This window comes from Peromyscus californicus, unplaced genomic scaffold (genome assembly GCF_007827085.1).
Source record: "Peromyscus californicus insignis strain IS unplaced genomic scaffold, ASM782708v3 Scaffold_11__1_contigs__length_118956290, whole genome shotgun sequence".
NCBI classification, from domain to species: domain Eukaryota; kingdom Metazoa; phylum Chordata; class Mammalia; order Rodentia; family Cricetidae; genus Peromyscus; species Peromyscus californicus.
The window spans coordinates 59,802,774-59,828,032 of NW_026294402.1; the positions used below are offsets into that span (position 1 = coordinate 59,802,774).

Genomic DNA, 25,259 nt, shown 5'->3' on the forward strand with positions numbered 1-25,259 from the left:
AAGGAGGACACCTGATGCCTTTCTTTGGATGTCACCTAAGTGCACAGGCATCGGAACCTGAACACTCGCATCTGCACCCCCCACACACACACACATCATATACAACACACACAAATAATAATAGTAAGCTTAATCTTAGCGCTCAGGAGACTGAAGCAGGCGGATCTCTTTGAGTTCAAGGCCAAACTGATCCACAAATGAAGTTCCTGGACAGCCAGGGCTATGTAGCAAGACCCTGTCTAAAAACAAAACAAAACAAACGAACAAACAAAAAGTAAATTTTTTTAAAAAACTTAAACTAGTAAAGACCAAAGTGTTTGTGCATATTTTAAAGTTGAGGAGCACAGTTGGCCATATGGTAATAATCTCTGCTTGATGGTAACAGCACTGTGCATAGCACTGAGGGTCGTTTGATAGAGCTTTGGTGAGCCAGAGTCTGGAGATTACTTTCTTGTTTCTAGGTTCTGGTTGGCTTGATCAGAAACAAGTGTGTGTTGAACACCTGCTATGAGTAGGCTACATTGACTAAGTTAAATACAAGGTTCTTGTTCTCTACCTGCAACTTATTGAAATATGTGCCTATTGCTGATCAGGTGTGTGCCTTAACCACCAATAAGTGAAGACTGAACTTAGCACTAGATATTTGTTTAGCTCTGCATGTAAACACCTCCTAGGTGCCAAAGGTTACTCAAAATTCAGTGTGTCTGAATCTGAAAAAGACAGTTTGATATTCGTTGGTTTTATTTTAAAATGTCTGTTTATTACAAACTGATAACCTGAGAGAGGGATAGTTGTTGGGGGAGGAGAGCTGAGTTTTGATGCTTTCTTCTTTGAGTTCAGATTGCAGGGTGCCTCTGAGAACTCCTTTACAGGCTCTGTTGTTACCCACAGGTCCTCTTCCCGACTATACCCCTCCAGAAATTTTTTCTTTTGAAAGTACCACTGGATTTACACTGTATGGGATGTTGTATAAGCCTCATGACCTACAACCTGGAAAGAAGTACCCCACTGTGCTCTTCATATATGGTGGTCCCCAGGTGAGTATATAAATTCATGTAAATATACACACATACGTACATACATATATGTTTTAGGTGATTTCTATTTTATATGTATGAATATTTTTGTCTGCACATTGATCTGTGCATCATGTGCATGCCTGATACCTGAAGCGTTCAGAAGGGAGTGTCAAGTCTTCAGGAACTTTACATTTGTGTTTATTCATTCCCAGAGTAGTTGCAGAGGTCCTGTGTTATACATATTGAGAAGAAATTAGTCCTGGTAAGCCTTCTTCTCAGGCAGAAGGAACAATAAATAAACAAGGTCCTGGAGTAAGAACTCCTTGATACTGTTGGTGCAGGATGGGGTTTAGCTTACAGTGGCAGGGGAGTAGCAGACTCTGATCTCCCAAGGCCCACATAATCTAAGGTCAGAAAGGCCACAGAGGCCATCTTAGGCTAGGGCTCAGCTCAGTGGTAGAACACGGGCCTGGCATGGTTAGGTTCAACCCCCAGTGCCAAAGTGGGGGTGGCTTTTAAATTTTTTTGGTGAAGGATAATGATAGAAGTAGGAAGGAGCCAGGCAACAGTCAGACCTCATTTACATTTTGGAAATAGCACTGTTTCTGCCTGAAGGTAAGAGTAAGAGCAGGAAGCCACCACCACCACCACCACCGGCTTTTTGTTGTTGTATGTATAGGCTTTTTTTTTTTTTTTTTTGGTTTTTCGAGACAAGGTTTCTCTGTGTAGTTTTGGTGCCTGGATCTCACTCTGTAGACCAGGCTGGCCTCAGACTCACAGAGATCTGCCTGGCTAAAGGTTTTAATTTTTATGAAGTCTGATTTGCTAGTTTTTCAATTAAAATGCTGGAAAGAGCTGAGCATGGTTAAGTGGTGTGAGAAAGGGAGGGAGCAAGAGCCCACCCTGCCCTGTCTGTGCTCTCGATGCCTAACGTCACTTCGACAGCTGCCACACTGGCTTCCAGACAGCCTGGTCTACAGAGTGAGTTCCAGGACAGGCTCTAAAGCTACACAGAGAAACCCTGTTTCAGGGAAAAACAAAAATAAAATCCCCACACATAGAGCCAGGCAATGGTGGTGCACATCTTTAATCCCAGCACTCAGGAGACAGAGGCTGGCAGATCTGAGTTCAAGGCCAGCCTGGTCTACAGAGTGAGTTCCAAGAGAGCCAGGCCTACACAGAGAAACCCTGTCTTAAAAAACCAGTACATTTATGCGATGCATTTTATGCGTGTCCAGCTACTGCTAACCACTTCTTTCCGTCTGTGCTAGTACTCCTGCCCTGTCTCCTTCACAACTTCATGTTCTCTTTTCTATTGTTATTAATAACTCCAAGTCTAGTTAGTTCTGCTTATGTGTGCTAATAACTGAATGGACAGTTCACAGAATACAGAACATATAAACAGACTTTCCTCGGTTCAGCCCCATCCCCCAGCCACTTCCAAATAATCACTCAGAGGCTTATATTATAATTGTGTGGCAATGGCTCAGGCTTATTACTAGCTAGCTCTTACATTTAAATTAACCCATATTTCTTATCCGTGCTTTGCCACCTGTGGCTTGTTACCTCATTTTCTCCATGTCTTGCTTCCTCTGCGGCTGGATAGCATCTCCCGTCTCTGCCCTTCTCCTTCCCATCATTCTGGGTTGACTTTCTCGCCTAACTTCCTGCCCAGCTACCGGTCTGTCAGCTTTTTATTAACCAATGAGAGTAAGACATATTCACAGTGTGCAGAAGGATTATTGCACAGCAGATACATGGCAGCAACTGTGTGTAGGAGGGAATACACAGACTCCTCAGTTACCAGGGAGCTCCAGCTCAATACCTTGGTGAGAGCAGATGCTCCACGTAGTATGGTGGGCAAGGAAATGGCACAGGTGCTTTAGTAAAGAGTTTGTCTTTAAATTCATGTAATAATTGTGTATGTTTATGAGATACACTTTGTGTTTGTTTGTTTGTTTGTGAGAGGAGGTCTCGCTTTATTACCCAGGCTGGCCAGAACTCCTTGGCTCAAGTAGTCTTCTTGCCTCAGCCTCTTCAGTAGCTGAGACTACAGACCTCAATGCACCTGGCCTCCCCACCCCTCTCTCATTATTTTGTATTTATATGTGTGCATGCATGATCTGTAGGGGGTTGCCACAGTGCATGTGGAGGTCGGAGAACAACTTGGTGCAGTTTTCCCTTACCTTTAATGGGTTCCAGAAATCAAACCAGTCTTGCACAGCACATTTTTTACTCACTGAGCCATTTCTCCAGTCGTCCCCCCCCCCCCCCCCCCCCCCCCCCCCCCCCCCCCCCCGCCCCAACACACCTTTTTTTTCTCTTTTTTTGACATAGAGTCTCAATGTGTAGTTCTGGCCAGCCTGGAACTCGATTTATAGATCAGGATGGCCTCAAACTCAGAGACTTTGCCTGCCTCTGCTTCCCAAGTGCTGGGATTAAAAGCATGCACCACCATGCTTGGCTCCCTCTCATTTTTATCAGAACCTCTTTTCAATATCTATCTTAGTGTCCAGCACTGTTGATTACAGTCTCATGTTGCTTTATAGCCCAGAAACTTTCTGGGAAATGTCTCTAGGCTATTTCATCGTTGTGTAGACATCATAAAGTACATGCTTACACAGACCTAGCAGGCACATTGGTGGGACTACTTCTTGCAGCGCTGACATGAAGCAAGTGTGGAGATGTGTAAGGCTGCTTCAGTGGAACTACATTGTTTTTATATGTGAATCTTGTTTTGTGTGTGACCCTGGGCACTGAGCCCAGGACTTTGCATACTAATTATTCATTCCATTACTGAGCTACACAAATAACCCTAAAATCTTTATTTATTTGTTTGTTTTGTTCTGTTTTTCAAGACAGGGTTTCTCTGTGTCACCCTGGCTGTCCTGGGTAGACAAGGCTGGCTTTGAACTCACAGAGATTCACCTGCCTCTGCTTCCCAAGTGCTTGGATTAAAGGTATGCACCACCACCACCTGGCCCTAAACTCTTTTCATTATCATTTGCAGGAAGACACTTCAAACAATGATTAAAATATAGTATAAACTGGGCCTGGTAGTTCATACCTGTAATGCCAGCTTTGAGGGAGATGGAGGCAGAGTCATGAGGATTGAAAGTTCAAAATCTGACTCACTTACTAAGTGAGTTCAAATCCAGCTGTGGCAACTTAGTTATACTCTCTTTGAAAATAAAAGTAAAAAGGGACCTAAGGATGTAGCTCAGTGGTGATTGCTTACCATGTGCAGGGCCCTAGATTCAGTCCCTACATTGGCCAAATACTCACATACACAAACACATACTCCAGTGACCTAGTTATCTCTTAGCAGCCATTGTTTGGTCCATAATTACATGTGCTGTCTTTCATAACATTGGCAGGGCAGTAGCTTGTTTACACTAATATTACCCCAAACACAGGAGTAATGCACGGTGTCCCTGACCTCGCAGGCATTAGATGACAGGAGGATCTCAGCTCCATCATGAGCCCATGGGACCACCGTTTCATGAGTGCCCTGAGCTGACGGCAACATGAACATGCCAGGTGTGACTGAATCATCTTTTCACTAGATACAACTCCATTTCTAATAAAGCACCTATAGCTTCGAATGTTAAATGGCCATTTAATAAAAAATCCTGGTACCAGATACTGGTGTAAATGCTAAAAGATCAGAGAGACAAAGGAACAAGCCACCTCTTACCTCTAGGACTTCTCAGCCTGAAAAAGCCTCAGCTGATAGACCTCTAGCCAAATGAGCCTCCTCAGCTGAAAAGGCTTCAGTTCCTGTCTCTTCACGCCTTATATACCTTTCTCCACCTAGCCATTAAAAAAGTGTGTGTGCTTCCCAAGTACTGGGATTAAAGGTCTGTGCCACCACTGCCTGGCTCTGTTTCTCTCCTAGACTGAATCAATCTCCTGTAGTCCAGGGTGGCTTTGAACTCACAGAGATCCAGACGGATCTCTGCCTCCCGAGTGCTAGGATTAAAGGTGTGTGCCACCACTGCCTGGCCTCTGTGTTTAATCTAGTGGCTTTTTCTGATCTCTGATCTTCGGGCAAATTTTATTAGGGTACACAATATATCACCACAGCCACCAAGATGCATTTATGTTCTTGGACACTTTGAAGTGTAGTGTCTAGGGTGATAAAGTAATTTAAAAATTATGATACTTTCACACTAATTTGTCTAACAGGAAAAAGATAACTGGGCTGATGACAGTGTTCATTAAAACGCTACATCTTGCCAGGCAGTGGTGGTGCAGCAGCTTTCTCTGTGGGGTAATCCTAATTATCTGAGCTAGAATGAAGTCTGCAGTTGTGTGGTGTTTGCTGTGAAGGCTTGAGAGAGAAACTAAGCATGGGGCAGCATAAACACGCAAAGACTTGAGGAAATTTAAAATGTGTATCTTTACGCTTACAGTTTAAAGGCAGAATAATAGTAAGTACACTCAGCTTTCTGGCTTTTGCAGTGCCTTTCCTTCCATCTCATGGTTTGTGTGCTGCCATGTGATGTCGCTGAAGCTGTGTTTCTTTTCCAGGTGCAGCTGGTGAACAATCGATTTAAAGGAGTCAAGTATTTCCGCCTGAACACCCTGGCCTCCCTGGGATACGTGGTTGTGGTGATAGACAACAGGGGATCTTGTCACCGAGGGCTGAAATTTGAAGGCGCCTTTAAATATAAAATGGTGGGTGAGCAGAGAACATTCTCTTTTCCAGGTGTTTTCATTTTCTTACACTTTATTCAAGTTGGGGGAGGCTCTGAGTGACAGTGAGAGAGAATGTGTTAGAACAGAGCAGCGGGAAGAAACGTAGTTTGGTTTACATTAGACTCGCTCCTGTCGACCTGTATATACTTCCCAGGAGCTGAGGCACAGCCACTTCTGCAGAAGAATGCCCTTTCCAGTTAGTACTCTCTCCCCAGCCACAAGGCAGCCCCGTTTAGTTGGCAGAGTCCCACATGCTACTGAGGAATCACTAAGATTGGTTCTGTCCTCTGTGAAGAGGGAAACCGACTGGGTAGTTCCTTCCTTGTGACAAGCCTCTTTCTCTCTGCAGGAAGCTTTAATTGCTACCTTTTAGAGATGCCCCAGGTCCTTCCTGCTGCTTTGGGAAATGATGACAGTCCGATGTTCCTTTTGCACAGTAAGGCAGTCCCTGTGGCTGCCAGTGTGTTGGACATGCTGAGTAAGACATGGGATGGTCTCCCACAGCCAGTTCTTTGACCTTATGTTGTTTTCTCATGTAAGTTTTTGTTGTTGTTTATTTTTTGGTTTGGCTCAGTGAAGTGAGACTGTGTGCACTGGCAGGCCCAGTGATACCTCGGGTGGTACTGGTAGGAATTAGGACATCCAAAGCTTTTTTAGAAGTGTCATGCTGGGAGAAAGGAAGTTCGGGCCTTCCATTTGGGTAGTGAATGCCCTTTGCTTTACTGCATTAACTGCTAAAAGGAGAGGTAAAATTAATCAGTCTCTCAAAGGGCTGGATTTCCATCTTTGGGTAGAGGAAGGCTTGTTACAAGGAAGTTGCTGGCCTCTTAGCAGACGACAGAACAAATGGAGGCACCCTGCAGCCAGGGACAGCATGGGCAGTGACAGGAAAGGACTTGAAGACTGTGTTGAAACTAAACTCCCGACAAGGTAGCGGCAGAAGCAGCAGGCCCTTAACCTATAAAGGCATTTTTGTTTTTCTTTTTTAATTTCTTGAGGGAAAATAGAATATCGGTTGTTAACCAACTCTAATCTGAAAAAAGAAACCCTCCAGGAATTCTTAGTGAAAACATGAAGCAGCTTTAAAAGAATTCTTTAAGACTAGTATTGGTCAGAACCAGTGAGCTATGCCCCCATTTTTGACAGGGTCAAATAGAAATTGATGACCAAGTGGAGGGCCTCCAGTACCTGGCGTCTCAGTATGACTTCATTGACTTGGATCGTGTGGGCATCCACGGCTGGTCCTATGGAGGCTACCTCTCCCTGATGGCATTAATGCAGAGATCGGATATCTTCAGGGTATGTGGCTACTCTTCTATTTGTTTTTGTAATTAGGCAGAATTCTCTGTTAATTGAAGATAGAAATGATTTTTCTGACGGGCCAGGTATCGTCAATATGTAGAATGCTGGGTTTATGTTTTACACATGGGAACTGTATCTCTAGCTTTAACATAGCTCTTAAAACCGTTGTCAGGTTGGTCACCAGTTTATAACTACTTCTATATGCCACAGATGGATAGTTATGATTAGTAAAACACACATAAGCGGGCGGTGGTGGCACATGCCTTTAATCCCAGCACTCGGGAGGCAGAGCCAGGTGGATCTCTGTGAGTTCAAGGCCAGCCTGGTCTACAGAGCAAGATCCAGGGCAGGCACCAAAACTACACAGAGAAACCCTGTCTCGGAAAACCAAAAAGAAAAAACCAAAAAACAACAACAAAAAAAAAACCCCAAAAAAACCCCATAAAACCCACACATATACTTACTTCCTGGATTATAGTTACTTGTTTAATTACTAAACTACACCTTTGCCCTATGCCTGGTATATTCTCAACAGCTGCAGTGCTAAACACATGTAAGACCTCAATAGATCTGTGTCCAATACAGGGCCTGGACTGGGTCTTCAGCACTTAAAAGTAATCACGTTGAATGAACTGAAAATTTTTTTTAATTTCTTTCTTTCTTTTTTTTTTTTTTTTAATAGTGGGGTTTGAACCTAGGACCTCTTGTATGCTGAAGCACATGCTCTACCACCAAGCTACAGACCCAGCTCACTGGGTGAACTGAATATTTACATGCTTATAATTCTTCAAATTCTTAGAACATTATACTAAAGAAAATATATAAAGATGATAGTCACTAAGAAAATAGGGATGAGTGGATAGATGAGATGTCTGCAGGTAAGGCTGCTGCCAAACCTGAGTTTGAATCCCAGGACTCAAATGGTGGAAAGAGAGGACCTCCTAAAAGTTGTCCTCTGACCTCTACAGCCATGCCATGGCACATGTGCACCCACACAAATTCACACATTCTTGTGCACACACAAGATAAAGAAAAATGTTATTTAATGTTAGAAAAAGAAGAATAAAATAAAAATAAAATAAAAATAAAAATTTAAAAAAAAAAAAAAAAAAGGAAGAAAGGGTCTCATGAGGTGGCTCAGGTAAAGTACCCGCCAAGCCTGATGGACTGAGTTCAGTGCCCTGACTCAGCGGAAGAAGAAACTCTGACCTCAGATGAGTGACCATACACACAGGCAGCTAAGTGTAAGCAAGGAAAAAAAGTTAGCAAAGATGTGAATAAAGAGCAGCAGTACTTTTTTTTTTTTTTTTTTGCTTTGTTTTTTTTTTTTAAGACAAGGTTTCTCTGTGTAACAACCCTGACTGTCCTGGAACTCTGTAGACCAGGCTGGCCTCAAACTCACAGAGATCCACCCTCTTCTGCCTCCCGAGTGCTGGGACTAAAGGTGTGCACCATGCTCTGCTAAAGAGCAGTGATTTTTATGTCCGTAACATGATTTTATTTTACAATGAGAAGTTTATCTTTTGTTTTGAGGGATTGTTTAGAGACAAGCTGGCTCTTCTTGTGTAGCTGAAGAAGATCTTGAACTTCTGACCCTCTTGCCTCTCCCTTCTGAGTGCTGGGATTACAGGCGTGCACCACTGTGCCCTGTTTATGATGAGAAGTAATCTTTAGGAACAAAATAGTCAAGCATAGTCATACACACCTGTAGTCCTGGGACCTGGGACAGAGAAACAGAAGGATTGCCAGCTTGAGGCCAGCCTGGGCTACATAAGGAAACACTATCTTTAAAACAAAGAAAGTTAATTAGAATATCTGAATATAAAACTACATAGGAGCCTTAAATGTGGCAAGTTTTACTTGAGTATAGTCCAATTGTTGTTTAAATTCTGTATTGCGAAAGAAAAAGACAGAAAAAAGAAAGCTACCAATGTGAAGCAGTAGGTGCTTTTTCTCTGTGACGTTGGCAGTTGTCACACCTGTTTCCAGTGGGGTGGTTTGCCCAGAGGTCTTCACACACTCCTTCAGATCTGCTTTGAATAAAAGAGACTCACAGTTTGTATTTCAGCTGTCCCAGGTTTAGAGGTTGATGCTGGTTGTGCCTGTGAGACAAGAAGCTGATTGACTCACAGAGTATCAGATTTATGACCTTGGCACCCGATTTCAGGTTTCTGCATGTCCTGAGATGTGTGCCCAGTAGCAGGGACTGAAACCTTGCAAGGATAATTTTAGCTTATACATTTGCTGTTGTAAGTTCTCTCTGCTAGCACTCTTTTCTGGGACACAGCTGACTGTCCATATTGTCATATGCAGGTTGCTATTGCTGGGGCCCCAGTCACTCTGTGGATCTTCTATGATACAGGATACACAGAACGTTACATGGGTCACCCTGACCAGAATGAACAGGGCTATTACTTAGGATCTGTGGCCATGCAAGCGGAGAAGTTCCCCTCAGAGTAAGTTCACGCTTGAAAATGAAGCCTCTCAATTTTAAATGGTGGTTTTTTTTTTTGGTTTTTCGAGACAGGGTTTCTCTCTGTGTAGCTTTGTGCCTTTCCTGGGACTCACTTGGTAGCCCAGGCTGGCCTCGAACTCACAGAGATCCACCTGGCTCTGCCTCCCGAGTGCTGGGATTAAAGGCGTGCGCCACCACCGCCCGGCTTAAATGGTGTTTTAAAAACTTTAAGAAGGATGATAAAAACTACTGAAAATTAAAACTAAAGCTAATGTTTTATAAATACTAGAAAGTTCCTTTTTCTGCTTCCTCAGTACTGGGGATTGAGTCCAAACCATTGCGTAGACACTTCGTGTTCCACCACTAGCTGCTAAACCGCTAGAGCAGAAGGGTGTCACTCGGAGGCAAATTAAAGTTTAGATACTGATTGGGATTAGGATTAGGTTTTAATATGTATTTGTGATTATTTATTTATCTTTATAAATAATATTTGAAGCGGTTGCTTACACTGAAAGAATTTAAGTCCGTAATTGTGTCAAAGTGGAAGGAAGTCTGTGTCAGCGACAGTGTTTTCACAAACGTGTTCTAGGAACATGCAGTAAGTATTAATAAGAAGCTGAACATGCTTTTCTGTTCATTCTTCAGTACACGTGGCATCTGGTTACTATATTACAGATTTAATATTGAAACTAATGAGTCCTCATCCTAACAGTACAGTAACGTTAACTGTCGTTAGTTTAAAGGAGCTAAGTGGTCAACCCTAATGCTCTTCTTCTGTCTTGCCTAATCCTTCAATATTTGTATTCCTCCAGACCAAATCGCTTACTCCTCTTACACGGGTTCTTGGATGAGAACGTTCATTTTGCACACACCAGTATATTGCTGAGTTTTTTAGTGAGGGCTGGAAAGCCGTATGACTTACAGGTGAGTTGTTCCACATTTTTAAATTCAGTGTGGTGGCAGATAGTGAAAGATTACTCTGAAACCTAACAAAATGAGGACAGTCTGTTTTCAGCTGTGTCTACACTCTGCCCAAGAACACCAAAGTAATCGGTATAGTTACCAATCTTTAGTGGATAAAAATTAAGATTCTACTGAAGGCTGACTGAAACACGGACCTATCCAATCACATGGCTTATATGTCTATGTTTGTTCAGCCTGTGGTCCTGGAAATGGCTGCTGGACCCCTCACTGTCTTCCTTTGCTTCTGTTCTCCCTCTTAATGGGTGAGGAAATACTACATGATCTCCTTGTTTTAAGAGGGGTACAGACACAAAGAAACCCTGTCTCGAGAAACCAAAGAAAGAAAGAAAAGAAATTTAAAAAAATAATAAAACTAATCCCAACACTCAGGAGGCAGAGGCAAGTGGATCTCTGTGAGTTCAAGGCCATATAGAATGAGTTCCAGGACAACCAAGACTGTTCAAAGAGAAACTCTGTCTTGAAAAACCTAAATAAATAAATTAAACGCTCTGAAAAAAAAAAAAAAAGAGGGGTTCAAAGACTTGATTGTGGAGCTGCAGAGGCGGGTGATACTTACCTCGGGCACCTAGCAACTGCCTATAACTGCAGCTCCAGGAGACCCACCACCCTCTACTGGTCTCCGTGAACTCTTACATGCAAGTGGTGCATATCCATACACTTAGACACACACACACACACACACACACACACACATGCACACACACAAGCGCACATAAAAGATAAATAAATCTTTTTTTTAGACCTGATTATGAGATCATTTACTGTTCTTTTCTTTTACAGTGTCATGTGAATAAATGTTAATGGGTTACCCTCCTTCATAGCTTCCTTATGCGAAATAAATAAACAAATAAATAAGATTTTTGAGAGGCCGGGTGGTGGTGGCGCACACCATTAGTCCCAACACTTGGGAGGCAGAGGCAAGAGGATCAAGAGCACAACGCTACATAGCAAATTAGAGGCTAGGCTACATGAAATACATTCCCCCCAGAACAAATGTGTGTGCGCGAGCGTGCGACTCTTGGTCCTTCTTGTTCCTTAAGATTATATGTTCATGAGAAAGTATAACCTTTCCTTTTCTTTCGATGTTTCAGTTGACATTTCTATCCAGTTAAACTGTGAGATATTTGTCTATAGTAGCAGTTTTCAAGCCTTTTGATCTCCGAAGTCCTTTACATACCACAAAGCCTTGTTTATGTAGGTTATGTGTGTGGTGGGGGTGAACGTGGTAGCACATGCAGGCTAAAGCAGGAGAATCAGGAGCTGGTAGCTCATCTGGGTAGATAGCAGTTCCAGAAAGAGGCCGATCCGTAGTGAGACCGTTACTTAAAAAAAAAAAAAAAAAAAAAAAAAAAAAGATCTCATAGAGAATTATAACTTAAAGAAACATTTATTTTAAAGGAATAATAGTAAATTACTGTATGTTAACACAAATCACATTTATCTTAAGGGAAAAATAATTCCAAAACAACTTACTGAGAAAAATGCTGGTATTTTATTTTTGTTAATACTCCCTTGAAGAAGGCACATTTCTTCATTCAGTCTGATGTGTTATGTTGTTTGACTAAAGTATATGAAAAGAGACTAGACAGATGGCTCAGTGGTTAGGAGCTCTCGCTGCTCTTGAAAAGAAAGGACCTTAGTTCACTTCCTAGAATCCATATGCGACAGCTCACGAGTGCCTATAACTCCAACTGCAAGGGATCTGACACCCTCTTCTGGCCTCCATGGGGCTCCATACACATGGCACAGACACACAGAGAGAGAGAGAAAGAGAGAGAGAGAGAGAGAGAGAGAGAGAGAGAGAGAGATTTTAAATTTAAGTATATGAAGAAAAATTTGGCCTCACTAAGTATATGTTAAGAAGTGGGAGAGACCAGGTGGTGTCGCACACCTTTATCCCAGCACTTGGGAGGCAGAGGCAGGTGGATCTCTATAAGTTCAAGGCCAGCCGGGTCTACAAGATAGTTCCAGGACAGCCAGGACTGTTAAACAGAGAAACCCTGTCTCACAAAAACAAAAAACAAAAAAAGAAATGAGAGAAATGAGTTAGTCCTCAAGCTAGCTTTTGTGGAAAGCTAAAGCCATGTTTATAAAATTTTCATGCTCTGTCACATTAAAATATAGTGCACTTTGGGCTAAAGATATGGCTCAGGGGGCGCTGGAGAGATGGCTCAGTAGTTAAGAGCACTGGCTGCTCTTCCAGAGGTCCTGAGTTCAATTCCCAGCAACCACATGGTGGCTCACAACCATCTGTAATGAGATCTGGTGCCCTCTTCTGATGTGCGTGAAGAGAGATCACTCAAATACATAAAATAAACAAATAAATAAATTTTAAAAAAAGATGTGGCTCAGGGTTTAGAGCACTCGTTGCTCTTCCAGAGGACCTGGGTGCTATTCTCAGCATCTGCACGATGGCTCACCACCATCTGTAACTCTAGTTCTAGGGTAACAGTTCTCAACATGTGCATCATGACCCCTTTGGGGCTCAAATATCAGATAGTCTGTATATCAGATATTTATATTACATTTCATAACAGTAGCAAAATTATAGTTTATGATGTAATAACAAAAATAATCTTATGACTGGGGTCACCACAACATGAGGAACTGTATCAAAGGGTCACAGCATTAGGAAGATTGAGAACCACGGCTCTAGGTAGGTGGTCTTATGCTGCCCTCTGATCTCAAGCACCAGGCATACACATGGTGCACATACATGCACCCAGACAAAACATTCATACACATAAAATAAATCTGAAATATATAAATTAATCCATTGGCTCTTGACCTAGTACATCATATGGTTCTTTTTACCTTTAAATTGATACCTGGAAATACCGTGTTAGCATCTCTCAGATGTTGGCTCTTTATTGTATCATATTTTTGTTTTCATTGTTTTTGTGGGGAGTTGGTTATTTAGTTGGTTGGGTTTTTTTGAGATATGGTCTCACCCTGTATCCCTGGCTGACCTGGAACTCGTTATGTAGACTCAGTTGGCTTTGAACTCGCTGAGATCCACCAGCTTCTGCCTTCCAAGTGCTAGAATTAAAGGCACGAGCCCCATGTCCATATTTTTATAGTCCCATGCTTTAATAGTATGCAACTGAAGTGGAGTGAGCTGCTGGTTAAAACATGTAGTGCCAGGCAGTGGTGGCACATGCCTTTAATCCCAGCACCCAGGAAGCAGAGGCAGGCGGATCTCTGTGAGTTCGAGGCCAGCCTTGTCTACAGAGCAAGATCCAGGACAGGCACCAAAACTACACAGAGAAACCCTGTCTTGAAAAATCGGAAAAAATAATAATAATAATAATAATAATAATAATAACATGTAGTTTAAGGGTTAAAAAGATGTCTACACCAGGGTTCTAGTTTATAAAATTCTGATTTTTTTTTACTACCACTTAAATGAAAATGGCATGTTTCTTTTTAACTACATCTGTGTGATAGAGATTACTGTAGCTCCCAGGATAATATAATGCCTCACCTCATGCCCTGCTAGGACACCACCACTTGAATTTATTAATTTTGTGTTGGTAGAGCAGCACAGTAAATCAGTGAATGAGCACATCAAGGCCAATGGTGTCTACAGATTTTTTTTAACATAGTTTTTTGTGTTGTTTGATTTGTTTTTTGGGACAAGATTTCATTATGTAGGGCCAGGTAGGCCTTAATTTCATGATCCTCCTTCCTCCACCTCCCATATGCTGGGTTGAAGATAGTTTAGACCTTGTATGGCATTTGAAATGGTTTCCAAGGACTCAGGCACACTCATGCAATGAACCACTAAAGAATCCTCCTGAAGCCTTATTGGGTAGGTGTATAAAGACTCATAAGAAGAGCCTTGGGATGATATGTGTTAATGTAATACCACAGAGAGACCATGTTCCATATTGACAATCTAGTTAGAAATCTCTGGAAAGTGTCCTGGCATGTGGGCCCCAGAGACAGGAGGATCCAGAGTTTGAGGTTATCCTTGGCTACATGGTAAGTTTTAGTTCAGCCTGGGCTACATGAAATCCAGTCTTAAAAAACAATATATAAATAAATGACTATGTCCAGAAAGTTTTGGAAAGAGGAGCATCACTAAACTTTCTCTTCTCGCCTCTGCTCTTTGTTGTGAAGATCTACCCTCAGGAGAGGCACAGCATCAGAGTCCCTGAGTCCGGAGAACATTATGAACTGCACCTGCTGCACTACCTGCAGGAGAACCTTGGATCTCGTATTGCTGCTCTGAAAGTGATCTAACTCTGACTTGTGTAGAATGCGGTGTGCACTGTCTAACCAAACAAGGAGGGTTAGTCAGTACAGAAGCCAGAGTGGATGAGCGTACTTTGGTACCTGCCATGTAAGACCTACTTCTGAAAGTAAATTTGGTGCCATGCAGAAATCTGCAGTTAATGGATAGTAATCTAATACCTTAACCATGCACACAGAACTGAGTGACGTATTTCCAAGAGATTCAGCAGTACCATGAGGATACTGAAAGAAGCAAGGCACCAGCGCCACATATTCACACTAGCCTATTTTCACTTTCACTAGCAGTTTAAGCCTCCTGGACTTCATTAGTGGATTTTATAGTATACTTCTGAGTTTGTTAAAAATATGATGATAGTAGTGATTGGTTTGGTTCAATTCCAGGATCTCTGACTAGTTATGGATTCGATAGCACTTCCGTCTAATCGAGTAGCTTATGCTTCGTCACTTGGGGTGTATCCAGCATGTCATGAACTAATTACTATTAAGCTTATGACTTTCCCAGTCATTAATGATTTTTCAAGGATAACTTAGTGACCTCCTAAAGATACTTACTTGGGCTCTGACAAGTTTTTAACCAATTTAAACAGCATCTAGTATAAATAATTCTCCCCTTTCTTTGATATGATGGAGTGGGGTTTCCTTTCACACAAAGACAAGGGACTGTGTAGCGTGAGTCTAATCACAAGTCTCACGATCTTGGCAATTACAGGCAAAAAATTTTCAATCAAATTATTTGAGAGCTTGAAAATTAGCAGGCAAGTTTCTTTCTCCTTTTAGGAACAGAAAGTGTATACATTCATTTGTATTCTGAAAATGTAATGCTGCCCATTTTCATTTGACCTTTCCTTTACTAAAGTGGTCCAGAGTTTCCAGGAGGTAGAAGGGTTACGGTGGGAATGGGGAGACCCTGGTGCAGGGAATGACAGAGACAGGAGGCAGCAAATCCCTGCTTAAGAACTGAGCAGAAATAGTTCAGCAGAAATACTCCTGAGAAGAGCTGGGTCAGTGTCAACTCCCTGAGTGGCTGGGAACCACAACCAGGAAGGTAGGCTTTGCGGCACAGCTGTAGTACAGGGGTGACATTCAGAGGGGTACTTTTACAATTCCAGCTTTTGTTATTTTTCCTTTCCACTTTAGAAACCTTACACATCTAAATTTTAACTTTTTTGTTTGTTTGTATTTTGGTTTTTCAAGAGAGGATTTCTTTGTGTAGCCATGGCTATCCTGAAATTCACTCAGTAGATCAGGCTCAGAGATCCACCTGCCTCTGCCTCTTGAGTGCTGGGATTAAAGGTGTGCGCCACTACAACCCAGCTAACCTTTTTATTTGAATGTAATTTAGATATGGCTAGCTTAAAATAAAAAGTTTCCAGACCACTTCTTTGCTGTAAGCTAACCCCTGACAAACCATGGCGCTCTCAGTGCTGAAAGCCTAGCTGACAGATTTTTTACTCGGCCATAATATTCTCCTGGTTTAGGAGCACACTAGTTTCAAGTGCTGATTGGTGTCTGCCCTTCAGGGCCTTCCAGTATTAGATGGGTCCCATTGGAGCCAGGCACCTGTGGGTTTGACCCTTTTTAATCACAAACTCCAGTGTTTAGGAAGTTACAATAATTTAAAAATCACTCCAAGAAAACTTGCTGTGTTTCTTTCTGCCTGCCACAGCAGGTCCCTTCCCAAGAGCAATCTGCATTAGTGAGGATGATAGCAGTCGGATCAGAGGTGGGCGGCTCAGGAAGCCTGGGAATGACAGGTGACCATGGGCTTCTGTCCTCGGAAAGGGAGGGCTGGTATCTGCTGGCTGTGTATTTATGTTGTATGATAGAGTCCACATTTTTTTCTTATTGTCTATTTTGATTTTCTTGCTTATGACATTTTCTCGTGCCAAAATTTGTTTATATTTTTCAAAGTTAAATTAAACTGCTTTGGGTAACTTTCCTTCCCCTACAAAGTATTTCCCTCAAGACTTAAGTATCTGTCTTGACTGTTGAGGGTGGTATTTGCTGGACCAGCTAGCCTCCAAGGGCTGCTTCTTACATTCTAAGTAGGAGTGACATAAAGTAGCTCTCAGCTACCCTTTTGAAATCTCTCACCCTTCAGTTTGCTTCGTAACAAGACATCTCTTATTTTATGCAAACAAGCCTGAGGAGACCTCACTTATCCCAGATTCTTCTTGCCTTCTCTGCTGCTGTCACAGGAATGCATTTATAACTGTGTCATTTAAATGTCATCCTGCTTCTCTAAGGAGGAACGTGCTTTGCTCCCTTGCACAAAGGTGGCGTGACTGACTGGGTTTGCTTGTCTACACCGGTGTGAGAGCCGTCGGTTAGATGGAGCAATCAGAAGTCACTCTAACGCTGTCTTCTGACTGTGGGTGTCGATGAGAAGCAAGAGTCGGTGAAACTAGGGGTTTGATGGGCTCCGGGAAGCACTTGTTACACATCTAAGTGGGTTTTCACTTGGTGACAAGTGTGCTCGAGCAGCAGGTGGAGCTCCTCAGCATCCAGAGCAGCAGGTGGAGCTCCTTGGCATCCAGAGTGGCAGGTGGAGCTCCTCAGCATCCAGAGCAGCAGGTGGAGCTCCTCCTCAGCATCCAGAGCAGCAGGTGGAGCTCCTCAGCATCCAGAGCAGCAGGTGGAGCTCCTCAGCATCCAGAGCAGCAGGTGGAGCTCCTCCTCAGCATCCAGAGCATCAGGACTCAGGTTCATCCAGGACCCTGAGCTCGAGAAATGAAGTCTTGAACCTCTTGCAGAGGCATGGGCTCCATCAGTTTGGGTGGAGATCAGGAACATGCATTTCTAGCGCAGCAAGCTTCCTGGGTGCTTCTAGTCAGGGCACTGTAGACTGCTTTAAGAAACTGGTCTGTAAAGAACAGGGTTGGAGTCAGAGAATGTGTGACTTTTACATTGGATGATTGTTACGAAGCCAAAACAGTAGTCAGGAAAACTGCTCGTCTGTGATAACTGTTGACCTCTTCTTGCAGAAGCAGGAGCAAGTAACTCTTTATTGGAGGGATAATGGCTTTTCCCATTCCTGACTCTCCCAAAGCCTCACACAGGAAGATGCTTCGTGATGCACATCTGGCCCTTTAAAGCCATGAGCCACAGAGGAGGGTGGGAGAGGGGGTGTATGTTTTTGTTCAGGTGTTTCCTGCCTTTACCACATGGTTCTCTTGCAGGTGGGATGATTCCAGTCAGAGCCAACACTGTTACAGAATCATAAGTTTTCCAACTGGAACAAATCTTTAACATAACCCAGTGTTCTTGTTTGCTGGGGGAAAAGACTGTTCTAGAGAGAAAAACACACCTGAGACCCCACAGTTGGTTAGTACTCAGAACCAGGCTCCATCCGTGGCCTGCCTCATGGTAGTTGTGTAATATTTAAGAAAGGCAGGTTTTTAAAAGAAGTGTTTATTAATATATTCCTATAAAACATTTTAAAGGAAACCACAAAAAATGGTTAATTTTACCTGTCTTACTCAGTGCTAAGCATGCTTATTAATGAAGCAGTACTTCTGATGAATGTGTGACATCCCAAAGTTAACTGAAATAATTACACTAAATTCCTTCCTTGGTGCCTTGGGAGATAGGGACACAGAGTGCTTGCATAGGCCCAGGAGCCCATCTTACAGCTACAAGAGCCTCAGCCTGGTCTAAACTATGTAATGTGAGAGTGTCCTCTCCCAGCAGATGGAAGGGAACTGGAAACATCCCCAACTGCTCCCTTCCCAGCCCCACCCCTCCTCGCCTGTCTGCCCTCCTACCTTTAGTGCAAGGAAGGTGCTCAGCTCTAGACAGTTGTTCTGGAAGTCCCTTGCAGACACAGAAGCTGTGTTTGCATGTTTGGTTTTAAGTAATCCTAATACAAATCTATGTTTTCAGCACAATTGGAATGGGGAGGGTCTTTAATTTTAGCGCATAAAGTGCCTGCTGTTTCAGCGCTGACCTGTACATGATCTGCATGTCTCTCTCCAGTAAGCATATGGGTCTCCTCATTTTCAGCCCCATGGCTTTTAATCGTGTGATGTGAAGCATTAGTCTCGCTGCATTTTATTACAGGTTCTTGGTTGCAATAAAGTTGCTGCTGCAATGAACTGACGTCAGTGTTCCTTCCCCTGTCCTCTTCCCCACCTCTGCAGCCTTCGCTTTGATGACTCACACCTGTGGAGTGCAGACACACAAGGGCATGTGCTGCACAGAAGGGAGATGCTGGGGTGGAGGTGCACGATTGTGGGGGAGTTCTAGTACAAACACTGACCATCTGTACTGAGTGGGAGGTGTGCAGAGCGCTGCTCAGTACCTGCCCGAGCTTCCCAGAAGCCCTCAGCCCAGATGCCAGGGCAGAGGGTGCTCGGAGCCAGGAACTAACAGATACCCCCTGAACAACTGGGGGCTTCTTTATATCACTAGCAATTGATAGGGGTTTCTGCAGGTTCTGAACGTCCTGAGAGAGTTTAGTGTGGTGCTTTCATTTTTAAGTTACACTTAATTTGTGCCATGGTATGAGTGTGGAGGTCAGAATGGCTTGTAGGAGTCAGTTCTCTCCTTCCACCATGTGGGTGCCAGGGACTGAACTCGGGTCTTCAGACTTGGCAGCAAGCACCTTTACCTGCTGAGCCGTCTTCCCAGCCCTGTGCAGGGTTTTTATCTTTGACCATTCTGAAGGTTTTACCATCCTTATTTTCCCAGTTTTGGTACAAACAGGGCCTCTGGCATGCTAGGCAAGTATTCAGCCTCTGGGCTATATCCCTAAGCCAACAATTCTGATTTTTAACAGCAAGTTGAGTTTGTCGATGTTCCAGAACACAGAGTTTGTCTGGATTCTGTGGCTCTCTGTAGTTATGTTTAAAACATCACATGAACAAACAGGATAAACCAACCGTGACTATATTAGGGTCTTCTGTATATGAAAATTAGGGATAAAAATGATCTCTAAATAAGGTAGTTTGGGGTTAGAGAGATGACTCAGAAGTTAAGAGCACTTGCTGCTCTTCCAGGAGACCTGGGTTCAAATCCTAACACTCACATAGCAGTTAATAACCATTTGTAACTTCAGTTCCAGGGCATCTAGAGTCCTCTTCGTACCACCTCTAGCACAGATCACATACATGGTTCACATAAATCCAGGCAAAACACTCATACATATAATGCACGTAAACTGAAATGTAAAAGTAAAGTAACTGTGTAATTAGTAGTTCCTAACCTTTTCACCATGTCACTCTCACACACACAAAATTATAGGCTGAGTGTGGGGATTAACGCTTTTAATCCCAGACTCGGGAGACAGAGACAGGCAAGTTTCTGTGAATTTGAGGCCAGCCTGATCTACATAGTGAATTCCAGGCCAGTTAGGACTATACTGTTTTGGGGAAAAAAAAAAAAAAAGATATGACACTAGAGTAAACTGAGACACACCAGAATTATCTATTGAGATTGTAGCCAGAAGTCACCGGCCAGGCCCAGCCCAGCCCTAAAGAAAATTTATTATTACTCTTATTACATTTATTTGTCTATTGTGTGGGTGTGCATGTGGGTGCAGAGAGCAACTTCTGGACATGTTCTGAGTCTTCAACATGTGGATTCTGGGGATCAGACTCCAGTCACTAGACTTCGTGACATGTGCTTTTAACTGAGCTGCCTCCCTGGCCCCACTACCAGGATTTGGGTCTGAATGTGCACATATTCTATTTGTGGTGCCATGACAGAAACTACCTAGTCCTTAAGTCAGCCTAGACTGACTTCTGATCAGAAAGTAGCTTCCCACCAGCCTGTATGCTGGGGTGGAGGTATTACAGGCATCAAGTGGCCACAACTTCCACAGTCACTGGAGCAAATAACTGGCCTGGAAACCCTTTCCACTCGTGTCTGGCCTGACCCCACCCACTCAGTGCATACAGCGGGCATAATTAAAGCAGCAGCAGTGTGAGAATCTTCTAATCAGAGTGTGGCTCCATTTGGGGGCTCCTGTGGTTTCAGGAATTGCTGGGATTTAAGTGCTCATCAGTCTGGCCATCCACAGATCTGATGTCCTGACTTTGCCATTCAGAAAACAAGCTGCCCTGGGAAATACAGATTTCAGCCATGACATAGGCACTGGGATTGTCAAGGTTGCTGATTGCTTCTTCCTGAAGCATGCCATCTCTAAACTGTCTTCAAGACTTGAGTTCTTGAGAGAGAAGTTAGGGAAACAACCAACTTAGCGGACCCAAGCAAGTGCCAGGAACACACACACACCTCCTTGGAGAAGTGGCCTGGTGAGGTGGTCTTGTTTAACAATCTACTCAGGTTGGGTGCAGTCCTTTCTTGAAACCACGTGGCTCTTCTATGAAGTGTGTTGTCTATGTCGGCTTAGTTAAGGAGCACATGGTCATAAATATCCCTACACTTGCATAGGACTGTTACCGTGTACAATTCAGTCTAATGCTCTGTGATGTTGGCCTTGCCAGTTAACTGCTTTGAATTAATTGTCTCTTCAGTCCAGCCCATTCCTCCTTATCCCTTCCACCAGCTCCTGCCCCATGGTAGGTCTTGTCTCATGCTGGATACCTACAGCAGCTCTCCCATTAGCCTGATGGGGGTGAAGAAAAGAACCTCAGGCAACTTTAAGGAAGCGTGTCTGAACTTTGATTCAGCAAATATTTCTCAGCAGTCACATGGCAGGCCTGTGTTAGGCCATGAAAAAGCTGAAGGAGCTGGCTCTCAGAACCAGCTGTACCACCCACCCACAGACATTCCTATAGGACCCACCATTCTGAGAGGTAAGCTAATTTACTCTCTTGCTTAACCCCCAGCACTGCCCCACTTCCCAAGCCAACCCATGGTGCACTTCATGTTCAAGACTCGTCAGGTTGGTGAGGGTGGGGACTGTAGTATACCTGTAATCACAGCACTCAGCAGGCTGAAGCAGGAGGATTACCACAAGGCCAGCCAGACTACATAGTAAGACCCTGTCTAACAAAAACAAAGCAAAGGACAGGGCTCTCAGTGAGGCCTGGGAATGGGATTCAGTGATAAAGTGCTTGTCTGCTATACCCAAAGCCCAAACTCTTGCACTTCAAAAGAAAAGAGGGGGTGGGGCTGGAGAGCTGACTCAGTGGTGTATATACAGAGTATATACTGCTCTGACAGAACCCACATCACGCAGCTGACTTCAGCTGTAACTTCAGCTCCAGGGGATGCAACACCCTCTCCTTTACTCCTCAGGTACCTCCATTCACATGGACAAACCCACACATAAACACATAATTAAAAAATATACCCAGATGGGCGTGGTGGCGCACACCTTTGATCCCAGCACCCTGGGAGGCAGAGGCAGGCAGATCTCTCTGAGTTCAAGGCCAGCCTGGTCTATGGAGAGAATTCCAAGACGGCCAAGGTGGTTACACAGAGAAACCCTGTCTATAAATAAATAAATAAGTAAATGTAACATCTGAGCAGGGCATGATGGTGCATACCTTTATCCCCAACACTGGGGAGACAGAGGCAGTTAGGTCACAAATTGGAGACCAGACACAACAAGACCTGTCTCCACATCAGCAACAACACAAGTTTACGAAGATCCGACGGGTATGACGGTATGCACCACGGTCCCACTCGGGAGGCCAATGTAGGAGGCCGACGGAGCACAAGGTTTTGAGGAAGCTTGGGCAGTATAGCAAGACTTTGTCGCAGGCAGTGGGAGGGGGCTCGGGAAGAATTGTGTCATCTGACCTAGCTTCATTTCCCCTCTCCTCAGCACCTGTGGAGGCACTTGAGGCTTTCCACTTTGAGTCAGCATGGGTCTCCATCAGAACTCTTGCCTGTATGGGGTTTGGGATTGCCGCCCAAGAGAGGTGGAGAAGCAAAATGGCACCCACATTAGCGTTCCAGCCCAGTACACCTATGCTCCCTGCTGGTTTGAGGTGTTTGGACATGGTTCTACAATATCCTGACCCTCTGCCGTCCTCGGTGTGAGATGACCATGATAAACCCTTCCTCAACAGGCCCTGCCCAGAAAGTGCCTGCTGCAGCCTTGGAGGATCCAGTGATGTTAACTCGAGTCAGTACTTCATTTTATGCCACGCTCTTCCTACTGCCTTTCTCTCTCTAGTTGGATTACAGACCCTGGAGCTAGCACTCCTACGCTAGCTGCCTTCTCAGGCTCCTGTGGAGTCAGACAAGTAGGAATCACTTGCTAGATATTTACTACCAGAATTTTCCAGGTAATAAACACATGGGCCACCGAGATGGTTCAGCAGGTAAAGGTGCTTGCCTCCAAGCCAGGTGGCCTGAGTTCAGACTGGGGACTAACGTGGTGGAAGGAGAGAGCTGTCGCCTAAAGGTTGTCCTCGGACCGCCATACACGAACCGTGGCGCGCACACACACACACACACACACACACACACACACAGTGAAGTTAATAAAAAGTAAAGGGGAGGGCTGGGGCTGGGTTCAGTTGGTAGTGTTCAGCCCCAGGCTACATTCTGGCATTTCTTCTGCACATAGCCATCAGCACTGTTCTGTTTTGTTTTGATGATATCTATTAGACTAAGGTGATGGTATAGTTTTGCCTTTCCCTGGTAGCTAATTATACTGAGTGCTTTTCATGAATTTATTAGCCATTTCTTTTTTGTTTGTTTATTTGTTTGGGTTTTGTAATTTTTTTTAATATATATGAATGGTTTGAATGAGATGTCCCCCATATTCTTAGGCATCTGAGTACTTTGTCCCCAGTTGGTGACATTGTTTGGGTAGGTTTAGGAGGTGTGACCTTGTGGAGGAAATATGTCACCGGGGGTGGACTTTGAGGTTTCGAACCCCAGGTGCTCTTTGAGTGCACTCTGTCTGCCTCCTGCCTGTGGATGGAGACACGAGCTCTCAGCTGCTGCTCTAGCCACCATGTCAGCGTTCCTGCTGCCATACTCCTGCCTGTGATGGTGATGGACTCTGGAACTATAAGCCCCAAATAAACTCATCTATAAGTTGCTTTGGTCATGGTATTTTATCATAGCAATAGAAAAGTACTAATATGAGTGTTTTGCCTGTGGGGTGTGTGTGTGTGTGTGTGTGTGTGTGTGTGTGTGTGTGTGTGTACACGTACGGATGGGATGTGTGCACACACCTGTGCTCTATGTGTGTGCCTAGTGCCCAGGGAGTTTAGAAGAGAGTGTCAGATCTCCTGGCATTGGCATTCCAGTGGTGGTTAGCCACTGAATGGGTGCTGGGAACTGAACTCTGGTCCTCTGCAAGAGGACTAAGTTCTGTTAACTGCTGAGCCATGTCTCTAGCCCTGGTTTCTATTTTTAGAAAGGAAGTTGTGAGTTTTGAATTTTTTTTTTTAATGTGCATTGGTGTTTTGCATCTGTGTGTGTGAGGGTGTTGGATCTCCTGGGACTGGAGTTACAGACAGTTGTGAGCTGCCATGTGAGTGCTGGGAATTGAACCCAGGTCCTCTGGAAGAGCAGCCAGTGCTCTTAACCACTGAGCCATCTCTTCAGCCCCTGGGTTTTGGGGCTTTTGTTTGTTTGTTTGTTTTCTTTTGCTTAGTTTTGAAACGGGATCTCACTGTGTAGCCCAGACTGGCTTCCAACTCATAGTCCTCCTGTCTCAGTCTCCCAAGTGCTAGGATTACAGGCATGCATGTGTCACTATGCCCAGCTCTATATCAAAGCCTTGAACAATGGTTCCTGTGTTTTATTTTAGTAGTTTCACAGTTTTAGGTCTTACATTTAGAACTTTGATCATTTTGAGTTGGTTTTTGTACTGAGTATTTGATACATTTGATTTTCTTTCTTTATTGAAAATGCTGTCCTTTCTCTATTGTTGTTCTTTATGTCTCTGTCACCAGCTGGCTGCAGATATATGCATTTATTTCTGGGATCTCTATTAACAACAGGAAAAGAAAACTCTGGACCAATATCCTAAGGAAGACAGATGCAAAGTATGTACAAAAGCAATAAAATTCAGCAACTTGAGCCCCATAGCACACAGAAAGATCCTTTACTATGATCAAGCTAAATTTATCCAAGGGTTGCAAGGATGACTCAACAAATGCAAATTGTCTAACAGGATGAAGAATAAAAAAATCAGTTCCCTATGAAAGACAGTTCAGTGGTAAGAGGTTCAGTCTCTAGCACTAGGAAAAAATATACACAGTCATCTCAAAAGCTGTTGATCTGGATGGTGGTGGCGCACGCCTTTGATCCCAGCACTCAGGAGGCAGAGGCAGGTGGATCTCTGTGAGTTCAAGGCCAGCCTGGTCTATAGAGTGAGCTCCAAGACAACCAGGGCTGTGTAGAGAAACCCTGCCTCAAAACAACAAAAAGCTGCTGAAAAGTAATTGATACAATCCAATAGACCTTGCTATGCAAGCATGAGGACCTGCATAAACTCCCCAGAACCCATGTGAACAATCCAGCATAGTGGTACAACACTTGTAACCCCAGCACCAGGGAGGCAGAACCAGGTGAGTTTCTGGGGCTCAATGGAAGCCAGCATAGCCTGCTTGGTGAGCCAACAAAAGATCTTGTCTCTAAAACCACTGAGATGACTTAGTGGCTAA

The 25,259-nt window shown here is 43.8% G+C and overlaps 1 protein-coding gene across 5 annotated transcripts in view; it reads left to right on the plus strand.

Annotated features, from left to right (window-relative positions):
* Dpp8 (dipeptidyl peptidase 8) overlaps positions 1 to 18,812 on the plus strand; it is a 53,807-nt gene extending 34,995 nt beyond the window's left edge. For 4 of the 5 annotated variants that reach the window (XM_052712162.1, XM_052712189.1, XM_052712170.1 and 1 more), the window contains exons 16-21: positions 892 to 1,037; positions 5,553 to 5,699; positions 6,867 to 7,019; positions 9,336 to 9,478; positions 10,290 to 10,401; positions 14,584 to 18,812. In XM_052712162.1, coding sequence (XP_052568122.1) covers positions 892 to 1,037; positions 5,553 to 5,699; positions 6,867 to 7,019; positions 9,336 to 9,478; positions 10,290 to 10,401; positions 14,584 to 14,706 — 824 coding nt within the window. In that variant the 3' untranslated portion in view covers positions 14,707 to 18,812. Of the gene's footprint in view, positions 1 to 891; positions 1,038 to 5,552; positions 5,700 to 6,069; positions 6,179 to 6,866; positions 7,020 to 9,335; positions 9,479 to 10,289; positions 10,402 to 14,583 lie in introns of those variants that run through there. The other variant, XM_052712197.1, reaches the window with a different exon arrangement.
* Positions 18,813 to 25,259: the final 6,447 nt, after the last annotated feature.